Here is a 19,947-nt window from a genome sequence, read left to right on the forward strand (position 1 = left end):
GAGATGTACGGGAGTGGAATGCCTCATCCTGGGAGCAGGTGCTGCGGAGGCGAAGGAATTGGGAATAGGGGATGGCATTTTTGCAGGAAGGTGGGTGGGAGGAGGTGTACTCTAGGTAGCTGTGGGAGTCGGTCGGCTTGAAATGGATATCGGTTTCTAGGTGGTTGCCCGAGATGGAGACAGAGGTCCAGGAAGGAGAGAGAAGTATTAGAGATGGTCCAGGTGAACTTAAGGTTGGGGTGGAAGGTGTTGGTGAAGTGGATGAACTGTTCGAGCTCCTCGTGGGAGCACGAGGCGGTGCGGATACAGTCATCAATGTAACGGAGGAAGAGGTGGGGTTTAGGGCCAGTGCAAGTATGGAAGAGGGATTGTTCCACGTAACCTACAAAGAGGCAGGCATAGTTTGGGCCCATGCGGGTACCCATGGCCACCCCCTTTGTCTGTAGGAAGTGGGAGGAATTGAAAGAGAAGTTGGTGAGGACGAGTTCGGCTAAGCGGATGAGGGTGTCAGTGGAGGGGGACTGGTCGGGCCTGCGGGACAGGAAGAAGCAGAGGGCCTTTAGGCCATCTGTATGGGGAATGCAGGTGTATAGGGACTGGACGTCCATGGTGAAGATGAGGTGTTGGGGACTGGGGAATTGGAAGTTCTGGAGGAGGTGGATGGCGTGTGTGGTGTCACGGACGTAGGTAGGAAGTTCCTGGACCAAGGGGGAGAAAATGGAGTCCAGATAGTTGGAGATAAGTTCGGTGGGGCAGGGGCAGGCGGAGACAATGGGTCGACCAGGGCATTCAGGTTTGCGGATTTTGGGAAGGAGATAGAAGCGGGCAGTGCGAGGTTGGGGAACGATGAGGTTGGAGGCCGTGGGTGGGAGGTCACCTGAGGTGATGAGGTCGTGGATGGTTTGGGAGATGATGGTTTGGTGCTCGGGGGTGGGGTCATGATCAAGGGGGCGGTAGGAGGTGGTGTCGGAGAGTTGGCGTCTGGCCTTGGCGATGTAGAGGTCAGTGCGCCATACTACAACTGCGCCTCCCAGAACATAGCAGCCTATTTGATTAACTCCACACCCACCACCTTAAACATTCACCCCTGCAATACCAATGCACAGTGGCAACAGTGTGTCTTTACGATGCACAGCAGCAAATCACCAAGGATCCTTAAACTTCACTTTCCAAATCTGTAACCTCTACCACCTAGAAGGATAGAGGCAGATGCATGGAAACACCATCAGTTGCAAGATCCCCCTCTAGCCACTTTTCAACCCATCTTGGAACATATATTAGCATTTCTACACTGTCACAGGGTCAAACTCCTAGAACTTTATACCTAATAGGAGCACTTACTACTTACTCCCCAAAGCATTCAGAGGCTCTAAAGGCAGCTCACTACAACTTTTTCCAGGATAATTAAGCATAGGCAATAAATGCTGGCCGAGCTGGTGCCCATATTCCCTTGAATATATATATAAAAAAAAAAGTACAGATTAGGCAAAAGTAGCTCAGACTTCAGAAGCTGATTGCCTACATCTCTGCCTTTTCAATAACAATTTCCATTTATGTAGCATCTTTAACATTGTAAAATGTCCCAAAACATTTCACAAGATATGAACAAAATTTGACATTCAACCATATGGAAGAGTGGAATGGATGAGTAAACACCTGATCAAAGAGACAAGAAGCATTATAAAAGGAAAACAAACGGGTGAAGACATTAGGGTGAAAATTCCAGATTCTGGGGCTGAGGCAATTAAAAACACAAACCACCAAAACTGGAGAAATTAAAATAAAGGGTAGTGTGCAATCAACACCTCTTATGCCAATCAACACCTCCTGTCATAACACACACTCAAGGTAGGACTGATACTGAGAGCAGAGTTCCAATGTCTTGGTACCTATTCAGATCAGTTGCAAGTTACATTGCAGGTGATAATTGCTTTCACAAACATTCAGTGATAGTAAGGATGTCAGCACCGTGTTTACATTTATACAGCAGCTCAGCTCCCTTTAGAGTTTTACCATCTCAACAGTCTTCAATATGGAGCAAGAGATCAACATAGTCCATGAATTTAATCACGTTGGTTCCAATGTCACGCCTCAAGTGACAAATATTGCACAGTACCTCTGTCTTTTTCCCTCTCTCTGCAGCATTGGATGTTCTTTTTCCAGCACGTCTCTATGCTTTGTCAATTCTATTATTGCTGGACCAATTAACAGAATGAACTCTTCTGAGAGTTCATTCCAGTTCTCAATTCCCTCAGTGAGAAAATATAATACTGCAGAGAGCTCCACCTAGCGGTTCAGTTGATGTCCAAATAAGAAACACAAGTCTAGCCTCCTGCTGACAGAAGTATAATTGCAGTCTGCTGACTGCCAAAGGGTCATAATGACAAGAACAAAATGAACTTCATGCTTCTGAATGTATCCCGTCTGTGGCATTTTCTGTTCTGAAAAGTGGTCACTTGAGGTCAAGAGAGTTAAGTCACCTTCGTATTCGATCTGTGACATGACTGGTGGCACAGTTCAAACATGAAAGTGCTCAGAAGACATGGGTTTTAATTGAACAAAACTGCACCCAGGATCAATCCGAAACTGACTTCAAAATGATAATTAAGGCTGGGATGGAATGGTCATCCAGTGGACAGCCTATAATTGAAACAAAAACTTCCTCCAAGTCCCAATTAATGCATTATCAACAATTTCAACCTTTTCATTACTCCATGTTTGATGATTTAGCACAACATATGACAACACTGTAACTTTGTGTGATTAGTTACACTTCTTTAAACCCTCAAAGTTTCAGACTTGATCATAAATATTTACCTCTGAAGAAACCGATCGTAGGACTGTCGATAAGCAAACCCTGCCCTTCGGACACGAACATTCTCCATTAAACCTAAATATTCAACTTGGTGCTGACAGCGCTGATCATCAAACAGCAGTGGAGATTTCTGCTCATTGGGCTTGATACAACGGACATAATAGGGCTCCTGCCAAAGAGAAATGGTCATCTATAAATTCTCACATTCAATGGGCAAAACAGTTTTGATAATGCTGTGCAATGAATTTCATATGCAATCCAGTGCTGATGAACATGTGTGTGAATGGATCACGACAGAACCTTAAATCTATGTATCAATTAGGCCAATCTCGCCCATAGGTACCATATAGTGTTTTGGTACGCATACAATATAGGAGCAATAGCACAAATGGCAATATAGCTATACAATTTGCTTACACTGAATCAGTCACACCTTGTACTTGAGTGTCTATACAGCACATTATTCTGTTTCCAGAAACACTGCAAATGCTTGGAAGTCAATAATTATACTCTCCGATGTTATCCGTAGTTCAAGGAGTAATGGTGCAAGACTTTTTGAAATTCTTTACACATCATGGGAACCACTGATGGTTATTCTTTGTAGAATTGCAAATATACAATATGAACCATGTTGACATTTATACTCTGTTTGAACCGCCTCCCCTACTTTCACATGGTCTCCAGCAACATATCGTCTATTGTCTAAATTCTCCCTGATATACTTATTTAGTTCCCACTCAAATCACTTATTATTCACTACTCCTTGTGGCAGTGAATTCCATATTCTCACCACTCGCTGTCTGAATCTCACTCGATGCCTTGGTGATTATCTTATATTGATTAATTCTTCCTGACTGCACCAGCTTGATCGGGATCTTTCATAATTTTAAAGGCGTCTACGAGGACACCCTTCAGCCTTCTCCTTCCAGGAGAAAAAGGAGGCCCTGTGGGTTAATTCTATATGGATAGGTATAAACTTGCATTTCCTGTATCATCTTTGTACACATTTTGTATCCTTTCCAGTGCATCTTTACACGTTTTACAAATGGCAACTCTTTCATTATGTGGTTTAACATCACGCGATGCATTTAGGGTCAAGACAGACTGGTTCAGGAGAAGGCAGAGTTAAGAACAGTCTTCATGATTAGACATCAAATTAACAGTATTATTTATACATTAATACTTAGTACAGCTGTATGTGGTAATCATAGATATACCAGGGTCTGATCTTATAGTTGCATTAATTAGACACTAATCTATCTTCATGTGTTCATGTCCATATGTTCTTTAGTTCTAGTGCTCCAGTTCCTGTAAACTCCAACTCCACCCACAATCTGCTACTTAACGCTCAGGGAAGTATAACTCCATGACATCAACAAAAGTTTGCTCCAGCATTCTGAAGCCCATACAACACAACAGCAATCATTTTATGGACTTGACATACACGTCCAAGTGTGGTCTAACCAAAGGCTTACACAAGTTTAGCATTGTTCCTTTTCCAATGCTTTCCCTCTAGAATAAAATCTTTGATTGGTTTTCTTCAGTGGCCTCATGAACCTGTGATTTCTAGTGATTCATGTACTTAGGAATCAGAGTCAATAAGCATGGAAACAGAGCCTTTGGTTCAACTAGACCACACTGACCATGTTCCTAAACTAAACTAGTCCCATATCCCGCTGAACCTTTCCTATTCATGTACTTATCCAAATGTCTTTTAAATGTTGAAACTTTACCTACATCCACCACTTCCTGTGATGGTTCATTCCACACACTAACCGCTCTTTGCTGCCCCTCATGGCCTTTTGAAAAGATCTTTCTCCTCTCACCTTAAAAATATGTTCCTTAGTTTTGAACTCTTCCACTTTAGGGAAAAGACCTTTGCTATTCACATTATCTATGTCCCTCATGATTTTATAAACATTTAAGGTCACCTTTCAACTCCTATGTTCCAGTGAAAAAGGTCCCAGCCTATCTTTATAACCTAAACCCTTCATTCTCGCAACATCCTGGTGAACCTCTTCTGAACTTTCTCCAGTTTAATATTATGCTTCATATAACAGGGTGACCAGAGCCGCGCACAGTCCTCCAGAAGAGGCCTCTCCAACATCCTTATATAACCTCAGTATGTCCATCCCAACTTGTATATTCAAAGGTCCAAGCAATGAAGGCAATCATGCTAAATGCCTTCTTAACCACCCCTTCTACCTGTGATGCAAATTTCAAAGGATTACGTACCTAGACCCCTAGGTCCCTCTGTCCTACAACATTACGCAGGGTCCTACCATTAATTGTACGAGTCCTGACCTTGTTTGTTTTACCAAAATGCAATACCTCACATTTATCCAAATTAAACTCCATCTGCCACTCCTCAGCCCATTTACACAATTGATCGCAATCTCTTTGTAATCTTAGATAACCTTCTTCACTGTCCACTATACCACCAATTGTGGTGTAATTCACAAACTTACAAACCATGTCTCCTTTGCTCGGAGACCCTGAGTAAATTTTTCTTTTCCAAACTATACAGATACACATCAACTGATAGTCTCATGTGGCATGTGACTGTCATGACAATAATGCTGAAATAAAAAAAAATTGTATCCAAAAAACTGTACAAAGTACTTGTGAATTATACATGTTACAATTTGTTGATCAGGATTAACATTTAGCATTCTTGAACGGAATCCGAGATGACACTTTGGAGAGAACTTTCAATCATGAATTATAGGAAATATTTTGTTACAATTGACACTAATATAATTCAGACCTCTGATAACATCATTAGATTGTTTTAGACTAAGGCGCACGGACAAAGGATAAATCGATGCACCAGATTCAAAGGAAGTCAACTAAAACAACCAGGAAATCACAAAACAAAATGGTAAGTAACAATTGAGGAAAGAAAATAATATGGAGGGCAGAAACTATTGCTAACAAGTAAAATTCAAAGAAGTGGGATCGGTGGAGTAAAGACACAGAGAAAAGGAAGAAGAGAACCAAGAGAAAGAGAATGGAAGTGAGAGAAAGAAGAGGATAGAGAAAAGGGGAATGATACAGGAGATGGCAGATCAAATGACTGACCAGAGGAATCAGAATTCCTCATTTGCAAATCTGATTAAAATTCTGGCCTGAAAACAGGATCCTCCAAAAATGTGTTTCTAATCTATTCTATACTCCAGTAATATTGCAATCAGGCGATAAACTAAAAATTGCAAATATAAAAGTCAAAATTCAAACTATGCTTACAGTCACCATTCAAAGGACCTCAATTGCCATGCAGTATGAGTTTTGTGCCAGTGTATATCTACAGCAATGCAATGCAGTGCATTATGAAAAGTATATGTGAAATCCTAGATTACAACCAGACTGGACATGCAACAAATTCGTTATGATATCATAATGCCGCTATGCTAGCAATAATATTATTTGAGTTTCATCATTGCTGTCCAGAAGAATTTCCAACACATTAACTCCGGCACATTTCAAGGAGGATTCAAGGATCAAGGACAGCTATTGTGGAAGGAAGACAAATTAAAGGTATAATAATAGAGGGAATTGGAGACTGAAAACATTGCATTTGGGACAAGAATGCAATCAATCACTACTGTCAGCTCAGATGGTTAGTGTCCTGCAAAGTAAATCAAAAGAAAACAGCCAGCACTCTGCAAAGTTCCATCAGGCAAAAAAAAAAGCAATTTTCACAGCATAATGAGAGGCCAAGAGAAAAGATAAGACAGCTTCCCCTGACAACATTAGAAATCAGGTCACAAAAAAGAATACCGTGAACCCTGACACACTGTAGGACTCACCAGATTATCCACATTCAGCTGCAATACTCCCAACACAGATCCATCATCAGAAACAAATCTAGTTCTGGGTTTTGCCAGCAAAATGCTGTTACTGATTAATAAGCAAACTTATCTGAATTATTTAATCTGTATCCATCCAAATGCTTTTTGACACTGACATTTGTGGCTGCTGAAATGGTCACTAAACTTTAAATGACTACAGTGAACTCGTGTACTATGGTATTTACAGGAAACCTATTGCTTGGCTTTAGACATTTTGCTCAATACTCTGGCAAACCACCGAAAGGTTTCTGGTATAAACTGAGCAACAAAGTGATGCCAACAAAATCATGTACGATGAACATTTTACAAAAAAAAAAAGGTTTTATAGCTCAGTCCAACTAGAATGCACGAAGTTTCAAAGGTAGATGACTCAAACTACCCCCTGAAATGACCTAGGAAGCCATTCAGAAGTAATTAGGGATGCCAATGAATAATGGTCCACATTCCGTGAAAAAAAAGAGAAAAGGTACAAAGTTCCATTATACTTGCTACCTCATGCCCTTCCTCTTACTTATCCCTTCTACAAATTCCAAACCAGGATCTAAGGTGGGCTGTTGCACATTGTGGGGCCCTTTGAAATGGTCAGAAGGATAAAAGCAGAATAAACAAGACAGGCCGTGATCCTCCAAGCCAGCTCTATCACTCAGTAAAATAATGGCTGATCTGTTAATGGCCTCAACTCCACTTCTCCTGCCCCTCATAATCTTTGCCTCATTTGAAATAAAAAAAAATCTACCTGATGCAGCATCAAATATATTCAACAATCCAGCCTCAACTGCTCTTTGAAGTTGGTTAATGTTTGGAATTTATCGCAAAGAAATTCCTTCCCATCTCCATCTGAAATATCCACGCAACCGTGATTCTCGATTCCCACAAGGGGAAGCATCTACTTTATCAAGCTCCGTCAGAATCTTGCACGTTTCAATACGATAATCTCTCATTCTTATAAACTGCAATGAGTACAGCCCCAACCTGCTTAATCTTTCTTTGTAACAACCCTTTCATTCCATAATTCAATTGAACGTTCCGTGAGCTGTTTCAAATACAAGTAGATTCTTCTTTCAACAAGGAAACCAAAACGGCATGCAATACTCCAGGTATAGTTTCACCAATGTTCTGTACAATTAGCAAGACTTCCCTACTCTTATACTCTATTTCCTACACTTAAGACCAACATTCTATTAGCCTTTCTAATACTTTCTATGCCTGAATGTTAACTTTGTGATTCACGGACAATGACATCTGGATGTCTCTGTATTGCAGTATCCAGCGGTTTTTCTCTATTTAAATAGAAAGTTGCTTTTCAATTATTTCCAAAGAAAAAGAACAACCTCACATGTCCCCACATTACAGTACTTCTGCCAAATTTTTGATCACTCCCTTAACCTATACATAATCCTTTATAGACTTTGGTCGGAATCTTACAGGGGCCTGAACAACATGGGCTACGGCGGGGTACGTGGCAAAATTAGACAAGTCGAACAAAGCCTAATTAGACATTGGGAGCATCTGTCTGCAATTTTAATGCATCTGGAAGTTTCTCACTTGGCAGCAGCGAGTTGCATAAAAGGTTTGTTCCAAGTTTAATGAATGGCATAATTGGCTTCATTAATACAGTTGGGTTCTGATATAACGTGTGTTTCTTCAACGCGAATGGGCTTTAACGCGATTGAAGAATTTAGACCGCTATTATTAGAACATGAACTTTCCTTATCTGTACTGGCTATAATGCGATTCCAGCCCCATTAATTTAAATTGCGTGGCTATTGCGCAATTTTCTTATAACACGAGATCGCACGAGAACGGAACAATCATGTTACATCAGAACTAACTGCATTCAGGTCAATGGCGTAACCATCACTGACTTGCCTATCAATATCCTGGGCATTACCATTGACCAGAAAGTCAATTGGACTCAGCAAATAAATGCAATAGTTGCAGAGCAGGTCAGAGGCTAGGAACACTACTGCGAGTAACTCACCTCCTGACTCCCCAAAGCCTGCCCAATATCTACAACTCAGGGATGTAATGGATTACTAGCAACTTTTCTGGATGGGTGCAGCTCCAACAACACTCAAGAAGCTTGACACCTTCCAGATCAAAGCAGCCTGCTTGACTGGCATTATATCCATAAACATTTACTTCCTCCACCACCAACATTCAGTAGTAGCAGTGTGTAGCATCTACAAGATGCACCGCCGAAATTCACTAAAGATTAGACAGCACCTTCCAAATCCACAATGACTTCCATGTGGGAGGGCTAGGGCAGCAGATATATGGGAACACCAATACCTGTAAGCTGTCTTCCAAGCCACTCACCATCTGGCCTTGGAAATATATTGCCGTCCCTTCATTATCGCTGGGTCAAAATCTTGGAATTTCCAGTCTAATGGCTTTGTAGGTCTACCTACAGCACATGTTCTACAGTGGTTCAAGGAGGCAGTTCACCACTTTCTCAAGGGCAATTAGTCTGGGAGACAATGGCCCAGTGGTACTCTTGCTGGACTGATTATCCAGAGACCCAGGTAATCGGTTCAAGGGGACCTCGGTTCGAATCCCATTATGACAGATGATGGAATTTGAATTAAATAAAAACAAAAAGAAAATATGTAACTAAAAGTCTAATGGCGATGATTATCAATTGTTGATTGTTGGAAAAACCCACCTGGTTCACTGATGTCCTTTAGGGAAGAAAATCTGCTGTCCTTAGCTGGCCTGGCCTACGTGTGACTCCAGACGCACAGCAATGTGGTTGACTCTTAACTGCCCTCAGGCCAATTAGGGATAGACAATAAATGTGCCATAGCCAGAGAGGCCCTCATCCCATGACTGGAAAGAAAAACTAGGAATGGGCAATAAATGCTGCTCTAGCCAGTGACATCTATGTCTGACACGTGAATAAAAAAGATTCACCGAAGTAACATCATTTCCTCTTAACAACATGTGCTAGCTTTCCTTGATTAAATCACGTTTACCGACTGACTTAGCATTATCCCAAAATATTGCCACAAATTTTCTAACATGGGCAGAGGCCTCTTGTTCAATATGTCCCTTAGGATCTTGAGGAAGTCCTGACTTGAAGTATCTATGGCACTTACATAGGAAACTTAAAGTTCCAATTGCCAGTTCTACCCTGCCCAGATTGCTCCATGATTCCAATGGCAGTGAGGTCAGATGGCTAGAATCATGGAGACTTTGAACGTTTGCACGATACTTCCCCTCATTTTTACATGGATTTATCTAGAGCTCTTTATAGCAGGTATAAAAGCAGCACAGTGCACAATTACTTCAACAGACAGACCAATATTCAGCTGTTGAACTGGGAGTGGTCGGCACCCCTTACACCATCGACAATGTTCAACAGCATCCATGACAAGTCCATACCCACTTAAGTATCCCACTCCTGACTCAACCTACTGAATCCCTGGCCCCAGTACAGTTGGAGTTGGTGGTGGTAGATTCAGAATTGCCAAAAATGGAGACGGACAGAGGTGTTGAACATTTTCTGTCGTGAGGTGGTGAACTATTATACAGTGGATAGAGGAGGGCTGAACACTTTTGGGTGGTTGATAGGAATGGGTCACATCATCATAGCAAGGGCAGAGAACACTCACTGTGAAAGAAGGCATAAATACGGATGAGATGGGGCAGTGATCACTCTCAGATACAAAGAGAGAGGGGTGAACATTATCAGGGGATGAACACACAGAGGGTTAGAGAGGGGTGAACATTTTTGGATGGTACAGGGAGAGTTTGAACATTGTCAGAGTGTGAGAGAGGTTTAGCACTACTAGCAGGATAAGGTTATGCAATGTAGGTTAATAACTCCATTTAAAACAATATACGATCTGTCTCCAGTTATTGACTTAAGTAGCATATTTTCATTTCATGACAAGAAAAAGGAGTGCAATTGCACTGCAATTTCATCCATTTGTCCCTGTATTCCTGCTGAAGTTGACACAGGAAGGCTCAAATATTCCAGTGTAAAATGGTTAAGTTGGTAGATTAAAGAAGAGGCAGCTGGGTAATGGTTCGAAAAGAATTAATATTAAGTTCCAGCCAATCTGATGGTGCAACTGAGTCTTTAGGTGGAGAATATGGCAGCCTAACAGGAGTGCCAATGGAGACAAACATCTTGTGCTTCCTTTTAGTTTTCATTTTAAAAATCCCTACAGTGTGGAAGCAGGCCGCTTGGCCCGTCAAGTCCACACCAACCTTCCGAAGACCATCCCATCCAGAAATAGCCCCACTCTATCCCTGGAACCCTGCATTTCCCATGGCTAATCCACATAGACTGCACAACCCTGGATACTACGGGCAATTTAGCATGGCCAATCCACCTAACCTGCACATCTTTGGGACTGTGGGAGGAAACCGGAGCACCCGGAGGAAACCCACGCAAACAAGGGGAGAATGTGTAAACTCCACACAGACAGTAACCCAAGGCCGGAATCAAACCTCGCTCCCTGGTGCTGTGAGGCAGCAGTGCTAACCACTGAGCCTCCATACTGCCCCACGTGATTGTTAACTATACCTAATGTTATCCTGCAATAAACTGTACCTTGTTACGTTAGTCAAATGGTTTATTGCCCACCAATGCATTAGGCACGCTCTTAGCATCAGCATAGAAAGGAGCATCTTTGGCAGCAAAATACCCCAACTACAAGCCAATAATAGTTGGTATCCAGCGTACAATCAAAGTACCCTCTCCAGCACTGACCAGAGGATCTTGTTCATCAGTTTCAAAAGATTATAACACCACAGTTTTAATTGACTGGCCTATTGTTTTGGGGGTTATTCTTAAAAAAATGTATTTGAACGAGGATGTAAAATTTGCATTTGTTGGGTTCTGTAGACCTCTATGAACTGTCAGACTTTGGCCAATGTCTGGACAATTTTCACCCTTCCCTCTATACCCTTTGATGCATCACTCAGGGCAAATGAGCATAAGAAAGAAATGCTGACCTAGTCAGTGACGCATAAATCCGGTGAAAGAATGAACAAGAGACCCAATTTAAAACTACTGCATAGATTTAGCATCTCTCTATCATTTCCTTAAAAATTTCTTTTTCTAAATCCTTCCCAATATTTGGTGACCTATTGATTACACCCAGCAATATTAACCTTCTATTATTTCTTTGCTGTAAATAAATGGATTCGGTCTTTGACCTTTCTTGGACATCCTCTCTCTTCAGTGTTGTAATATTTAGAATCAATATTGTTATCAGTCTTCCTCTCTTTCCTTCTCTATCTTTCCTCAACTGCATTGGGATAGCAACTAACGTAATCAAAGACCCCTCCCACCCCAGTTATACTCTCTTCCACCCTCTTCCATCAAACAGAAGATATAAAAGATGTATACGTGTGCAAGCAGATTCAAGAACAGCTTCTTCCCTGTTGTTATCAGACTTTTGAATGGACCTCTTAATGCTGATCTCTCTCTGCACCTTCTCAGCAGCTGTAACATTGTATCCTGCACTCCATTCTGTTACCCTGATGCACTTGTAGAGTACAATCTGCCTGTAAACCATGTAAGACAACACTTTTTACTGTACCTCAGTACACGACAGTAATAAATCAAAATACCTTGCATCCAGGAATATTTAGTATCTAGTCCAGCTCTTCTTTTAGCCACAGGATATTTAAACTCACTCGGCAGAGTTATGGGAGCAAAGAGGTAATATTAGAGATGAACACCAGGGTGTACAGTAGAATTCAGAAGAAATGGCTAGCAAGGCAATACAAAATAGTTGGTGTCAGGTGGCCAGAGAATGAGGGAATGTAATAAGGTCAATTAGCAAAGAGCAATGTTCGTGTTTTTTCTTTTATAAGTCTCTTCCCTCTCTGTTGTCCAACTCCCAACACTCCTTCCAGGTGAAGCAGCCATTTACATGTACTTTTTTCAATCTATTCGACTGTATTCACTACTTATGATGCAGTCTCCTCCACATCGAGGGGACCAAACGCAGACTGGGTGACCACTTTGCAGAACACCTCTATTCAATCCACAAATTGTCACTTGACATTTCAATACTCCATCTTGCTCTCACGCTCACATTTGTGTCCTAGGTCTGCTGCTGTTTTCCTGTGAAACACAATGCAATTTGCAGGAGCAGAGTCTCATTTTCTGACTAGGTACTGTAAAGTCTTGTAGACTGAACAATAAGTTCAACAATTTCAGACCATAAACTGTCCTCTATTTCGAAATATCCAGTGACCTCATCTTGTTTTCATAGCTTTGCTTTCAGTTCTTACCTAAACTGTTGTATTAAAACCTACTCTGGATCTATGCTTTGTCTTTTCTCTACAACCAATCCTTTTGCTTTTGTTCCAGGACACCATTGACCTCTTATCCCCCTCATCCTGGACTTTTCCTGACATTCGCTTCTGTTCCACATTTGTCTCCCAAATTTGCAAGAGCATAAATCCCATCACATTCCCACCTCTTCCATTCTGAAACCTCAAAATGTTAATTCTTTATCTCTGTCCAAGATGCTGCTGGATCTTCTGGGATTTTCCAGCACGGTTTTGGTTTACGGGCAAAATGAAGTTTGCTGTGCATGTATCTGAACAGTGGAGCATGGTATACGAGGTTGGTAAGCTGCAGGGACACAGTCACAAGGAAATATGATGTTACAACAATAATGGCAAGCTGATTCAAGAGGGTCCTGCACAACCTGTCTTATTCTTCCTCTCGACCACCTGACATTCACCTGTTCACTCTCTACCTGCATTTCTTTAAGCTATAGTGTAACTGAATCCATAAGAGTATTAGCCAGGGAATAATCAAACATGTGGATGTGTCGCTTAACGTTAGATAATTGTCAACCTGGGAAACCCAGATCTCAAGGTGCAGCCGACAACACTCCCTGCACACAAGGATGTTCAGGACTTGCAGGAGAAATGTTCTTCAGTTCCCACTGGGAACAGGATGTACATTTCATGGATCTGAGATACCCTGTTATACTGTTATTTGACTAATAAATGGACTTTAACAAATGACCCACCAATTGGCTGCTGCTTCCATGCTGACATGCCTTTCTTTTATTGGGACATTTACAAAACTGCTTTTATTTAACTCATTATCTAAAAATGATTAATTTTGCAATAAATTGTTATCTAATCAACGAACACAATAGTTAAGTTTTAACTTTACCCCAGAATGGACTGATTAAATTACTATCTCTAGACCCTTGCATTCACAGTTTCTATCTCCTATTTGGACCACTCCATTTCTTTACAAGACCAAACTAACATCCCTTCCCTTAGTTCACAAACTCCTAAGTATTCTGTAGAAGCTGCACTCCATCAAAAGTAGATTCAAAATAAGTGTTAGGCAATGACAATACTCAATGTGAAAATCTAACCATCACCTTTTGATGTTCAATTGTATTAATATTGCCAAATCCCAAACCATCAAATCCCATGGGGATGTGGGTCACGATAGACTAGAAACTTAACTGGACCATCTACATAAAGACTGTGGCTGTAAGAGATGATCAGAGTTGGGTTTTCTGCAGTGAATGACTGCCATCCCAAAGCCTGCCCACCACCTACAAGACACAGAGTGGCAGTACAATAGTACATTCTCCACGTACATGGATTAATACAGCTTCAATATGATCAATAAGCTCAAAATCATAATGGGCGCAGCAACCTTAATTGGTATCCCATCCACCAATTTAAAAATCCATTTCCTCCACCATCATTGCAATGTATGTTATTTACATGATGCACTTAGCAAGCTGTCAAAGAGACAATCTAGAAGATCAAAAGACAACAAGTGCCTGGGAATACCACCGACTGCATCAACAAGTCTTACACCATGCTGATTTGGAACTATATTGCCAATCCTTCACTGCAACTGGTTCCACAATCAAGAACTCCCTTCCCAACAGCTCTGTTGGAATGACTTGTACCAGAAGATGCAATAGTTCAAGGAAACAGCTCAGCACTACTTTCTTGGGAGCAACAAGTTACACATTGCTCTTTCTAGTGACACTCAATCCTAAGAACAAATAAGAACATACAAAATTGGTCAACTTCAAAATGATTGAGGGGGGAAAATTACTACTGGGATCTTAATCCTAAACTTTTTTTTTGAAGAAATGCCTTGTTCACAGGCAGAAGCAAAAAACCTTTCTTCACAAGATCATACACAAGAGCAAACTGTGGTTGGTTAAATAATTAACACAATTTTAAAGCTACTGTAATGTTTTAGTGAAGGTGCATGGTAAGTGAAGTATATTGACTTTAGGATAAAGAGGATGCTTCATGTGAAACAACAAAAACCTAGAACAGAAAAACAGCCAAAGGCACCGATTCCTAGATTTGCACCAACTATGTCAACGGCCGATAAATCACAGCCTGATAAAAAGGCAGATTCTAGATGAACAAGCTGACACCTCCATGTCTCCTGCCTTCATAGTCCAATTACATTTTTACTTCAATCAATCTGTGCTATAGCCATTAGTGACTCACTATCTCTAAAATCAATAGAGAATGGGCCTTTAATGTCCAATAAAAAGTTGGGGAAAAAACACCTCCACACAGAGCTTCTTCTCTAGCAAACAGCGAAAGCAATTTAGATTTGGCTTTTAACAGAGGGACTTTAGCATCCTGTAGATTGAATCATTGTTACAGTCATCATATGAAATGCCTCTGGCTCCTCTCTCCCAGTACCCAGTCTTTTGTCTTCTCAATTAGACAAAATAAAAATGTTTTTTTCTTGCTAGTATGAATGTAACATCAGGCACAGGAACAGTTCAAAGGATCAGTAGCAGTTTTTAGTCAAATTCCAGCTCAAGAAAGCATTAGTCCACACTGCAAACAAATTGTTAGCATTCTAGTTCAATGAATGTTATAACAATTGCTTGTCTCCTTTCATACATCCTCCAAGAGCATCAAAACTCAAGCCCAGACTTTCTATTTGGCGTGATTTGTGGCTTTCTACGTTCTCCTGTGTAACAGAGATTGCTTTTGTTAGTTTCTTGTTGAGACAGATGCCTTATAGCTTATTTACAACACTGTTTACATGGCAACACGACTAGAGGCTTACAGTGCAAAGATGTGCAGGTTAGGTGGATTGGCCATGCTAAATTGCCCGTAGTGTTCAGGGATGTGTAGCTTAGGTGGGTCATAGGGGGATGGGTCTGGGTGGGATGCTCGGAGGGTCAGTGTGGACTTGTTGGGTCGAAGGGCCTGTTTCCACACTGTAGGGATTCTATGAATATGAATTCTTACACAGTCTGGGTTCTGTGTTGGCTGATTTTACTGTCCATTACACAAGAACGTAAGAACTAGGAGCAGGAGTAGGCCGTCTGGCCCTTCGAGCCTGCTCCGCCATTCAATAAGATCATGGCTGATCTTTTCGTGGACTCAGATCCACTTACCCGCGTTCTCACCGTAACCCTTAATTCCTTTATTGTTCAAAAAAAATTCTACTTTTTTTTTTTAAAAAGCGTTTACTGAAGTAGCGTCAACTACTTCACTAAGCAAGGAATTCCATAGATTAACAACCCTCTGGGTGAAGAAATTCCTTCTCAATTCAGTCCTAAATCTGCTCCCTCTAATCTTGAGGCTATGCCCTCTTGTCCTAGCTTCACCTGCCAGTGGAAACATCCTCTCTGCTTCTTTCTTATCTATTCCCTTCATAATTTTATATGTTTCTATAAGATCCCCCCTCAATCTTCTGAATTCCAATGAATCTAATCCCAATCTACTCAGTCTCTCCTCATAAGCCAACCCCCTCAACTCCATTCCTGTGAACCTCCTTTGCACCTCCTCCAGTGCCAATACATCCCTTCTCAAGTAAGGAGACCAAAACTGCACACAGTACTCCAGGTGTGGCCTTACCTGCACCTTGTACAGCTGCAACATAACCTCTCTGCTTTTAATTTCAATCCCTTTAGCAATGAAGGGCAAAATTCCATTTGCCTTCCTAATTAAATATACATAGCTGACTGAACGATGACATGGTGTTGTCTGTATTACATAAAGAGAGTGACTAAAGGGGAGGTTGGGTATCTTGATCCCAGTATATCACTTGTCATAAGGTCACGTACCATCTTAACAGGTTCTGACCTATCTGGTCTGCATTCTGTGCCACAACAAATCACCTTTTCCCCTTGAAAAATGGGAACTTCTCCAATAAATATTTAAAAGGTAGCAAATATTCAGATAACACCATGGTGGATGTACACCACAAGCAGATCTAGTTGTTATATAATTATCACAAAGTGGTGGTATTGCTTCACTATGTGGTTTGCTATCTGCCACCACAGAGCAACATGTATTATTTGCTGCAGATGCGCAGCATGATATTTTCTGCATCAGAGTTAACATGTTTGATGGGTGTCTGATTATATGTAGTTCTATTTTTTGTTCCTATTTCATTGTAGGACTTGACCATTGCTCATTATAATGTCACATGACCTAGGCTAAATGCAAGGTATTTGATGCAAAAATCTTGAACTCATCTTTTGTCCTGGTTCAAGTCAGGATGGCTGCTTACATGTTTATTGATGATTTAAAAACAAAATACTGTGGATGCTGGAACTCAAACACAGAAAATGGTGGAGAAACTCAGCAGGTCTGGCAGTATCTGTGGAGAGAAATACAGAATTAATATTGAGAATCTGATATGACTCTTGGATTATATTTTACCATGTGCTTCAAAATCTCTCAATTTGTAATGTGCAAAATAGTTTTAGCTTACTATATTTTATTTGTGAAATAAGTTTGTTTTATTGTTAGAACTAAATCTGCAATGTTGCACACTTTCACTCAGAGTGAGACCACCTTGTTAAAACTAAAACAAGCAAAATATGATCCATCAAACAAGACAGTCTGGGATCTGGTCTGTCCAATAATAACATAAAAAAGATCATAACAGATTGATGAGGTTAATTGAATTGACATGTTGATTGATGTCCTTATTAATCCCAGGTCAATATGTATATTCACATGCCAGTCTTTTTTTTCCTCTTCATCTATGTGACCTAAATGTATACTGTCTAGCATGTTTCAATGTGGAGCTTGCAGAATTACAAACTTGTTTGGTGTTAAAGTTTATATTCTAGGAGAGATCTAACTCATCTCTCAATGAGCAAAATGAATGCACTAGCTGAAAGACTCTTCATTCAGACCACCTGCTAAGAATCTTTTTCAGCTGTTGCATCTGGTCATCATTTGAATCAACTCTGCTCCGCAAATAACAAAAATATACGAGATTGACATTTTGGTCTGGAATCTTTGGTGTTACAACTAACTGATTTGTCACCTGTGGATCATGATAATAAGTAGATCGATGCATATCATAGACCTGGTAGATAGTCCATCTGATTCAACAATATAAAGCTGAGGTGCTCATCCCAAGGACCACACTAACATGTAAGATGGATGATGCCACTACACAGGATGTCAGGCCAGTTGTAAGCAGTTAATTCATTTTGTGTTGAATGCACTATGTTCTGTCAGTTTCTGGAAAACAACTCATGTAAGTTGTGTTAAGGCATGATATTTGCCCTAAAACCACTGTCAATTTTGGTAACAATGGGAAATGTCCATTCCTGTTGGGATATTTGACTTAGGTGGGGATAAAGGATTCAGTGCTTCCTGATTGTCCACCTGATATAGCAGGTTTATCACAAGTACTGTCTGATTGAGGTCTACATGCTGTAATGTTGCAGTTACTCCTTGAACCTTGTTAATATGCTTGTGTGGCATAGACAGAAGTTTCTCTGGCATTGTTCCTTGCTTGGCTCTTCTTCACAAGCTGCTGTGGAGCATTGTGTTGTATTTGGTGCTGCTCTGGGCTAAAATGTGGAAGAAATCCAATTGACAATGTCCACTCCTGGAACACAGCTTGCACACATCATGAAATGCTGGCTCGGTCTTGGTGGGAGACAAGCCACATCTCAATATTTGGAGGTTCTACCAAATCTGCCAGCTGCTGTGACAGTATTACAGAATCAAGTGCTTGCAGATGCTGCTGGCCTGCCAGAACTGTTTCAAGCTTTCAAAAAAAGTGTGTCAATGATGCCTTATGTGGGTTTGTCCAAAAGTGCATTTCTGAAGGATTTCATGGTATAGAGACAATGATCAGATACATAAATATTTCAGCCGAGTTAGGTTCAGCTCAATCACATCCTGTTCCTTTGCACTGACACCTGCCTATGAATTGATTGATTGTTTTATCTGGCTGTCATAAGTATCACATGAACTCAAGCCTCTGCATCTTGAAATTAATCTAAATGTAAATGGATGCTCTAAAATCCTGAAAAACTTTATCGGGGTCTTTGTGGTCGTTGTCAGAAATAATGGGGGAGTTTGTTGTTCTTAACCTTTTGGTGCCCAAAATGAGATGAAGTTTGACTATTTGTAACTCTTTGTCAGCTATTTGCTGGTCTATAACAGAGACAGATTCTTTCTTCAAACAACCAATGCTTTGACAGAATGTTGATGGTTACCAGCCCATAGTATGATATTTGTACTCCAGCTTTTCGTGGCTTTACACTCTTAAAAAGCCAGTGTAATAATCTATATTGCAGGGTACTGTTTATCCTGTTTTGCTTAGTTGGCTTTGCCTTTTATTATTGTCGCAGAAAAAAAATTGCTGCCCTTTAAATGTTGCTGCTTGTGCTATAGATGTTCATGCCATGAAGAAAGCAGAGATGACACCACAATGAACTTAAATTTTTTTTACATTTTTTTCATAAAGTGTAACTGAAAAGAACTGACCAACATCTGGACACAGGTAAAGCCTCTTTCATACATAATTTACTTTACTGTTTTTATCTGCATTTTATTCCAGGATCACTTTCTTTGATTGTGGCTATCTTTGAGCACTTTTAAATTGCCTTTATAAAATCAGAGTTGCCCTGGCCTCTTCTAAACTGCCTGTTTAAGTATGCGAGAGAAAGTAGAAGAACAACTCACTGTGCTTCTGTACAGGTTTGTAGCCTTTAGTTTTAGTACTTTAATCTTGGGTACACCTGTGACTTCAGCTCTGAACTCAAAGATAAACGGATAACTGACAGAAAAATAATGCTCCCACTGTCACCTTTTCAGCCTTTAATTACTACTTAATGCCACTATCGAGTGTTCATAACTTGTTCTAGAGCCCATTTGCTGCCACCACTAAATAGTTTGTTGTTTCTTATATATTGGCTCATGGAGAGTATGAGGAGAGATTTGACAAGGTTGGGATTGTTTTCGCTAGAGTTCAGATGAATGGTGGGGGTGGGGGGGTTTCTCAGAGATATGTAAAATTCTAACAGG

The 19,947-nt window shown here is 40.7% G+C and overlaps 1 protein-coding gene across 1 annotated transcript in view; it reads right to left on the reverse strand.

Annotated features, from left to right (window-relative positions):
- Positions 1–19,947, reverse strand: part of myo1d (myosin 1D) — a 420,078-nt gene that overhangs the window by 234,753 nt on the left and 165,378 nt on the right. The window contains exon 15 of the mRNA XM_048614719.1: positions 2,818–2,984. Within this exon, the coding sequence (XP_048470676.1) occupies positions 2,818–2,984 (167 nt within the window). The remainder of the gene's footprint in view (positions 1–2,817; positions 2,985–19,947) is intronic.

The sequence above is a fragment of the Rhincodon typus genome, chromosome 30 (genome assembly GCF_021869965.1).
Source record: "Rhincodon typus isolate 14 chromosome 30, sRhiTyp1.1, whole genome shotgun sequence".
NCBI classification, from domain to species: domain Eukaryota; kingdom Metazoa; phylum Chordata; class Chondrichthyes; order Orectolobiformes; family Rhincodontidae; genus Rhincodon; species Rhincodon typus.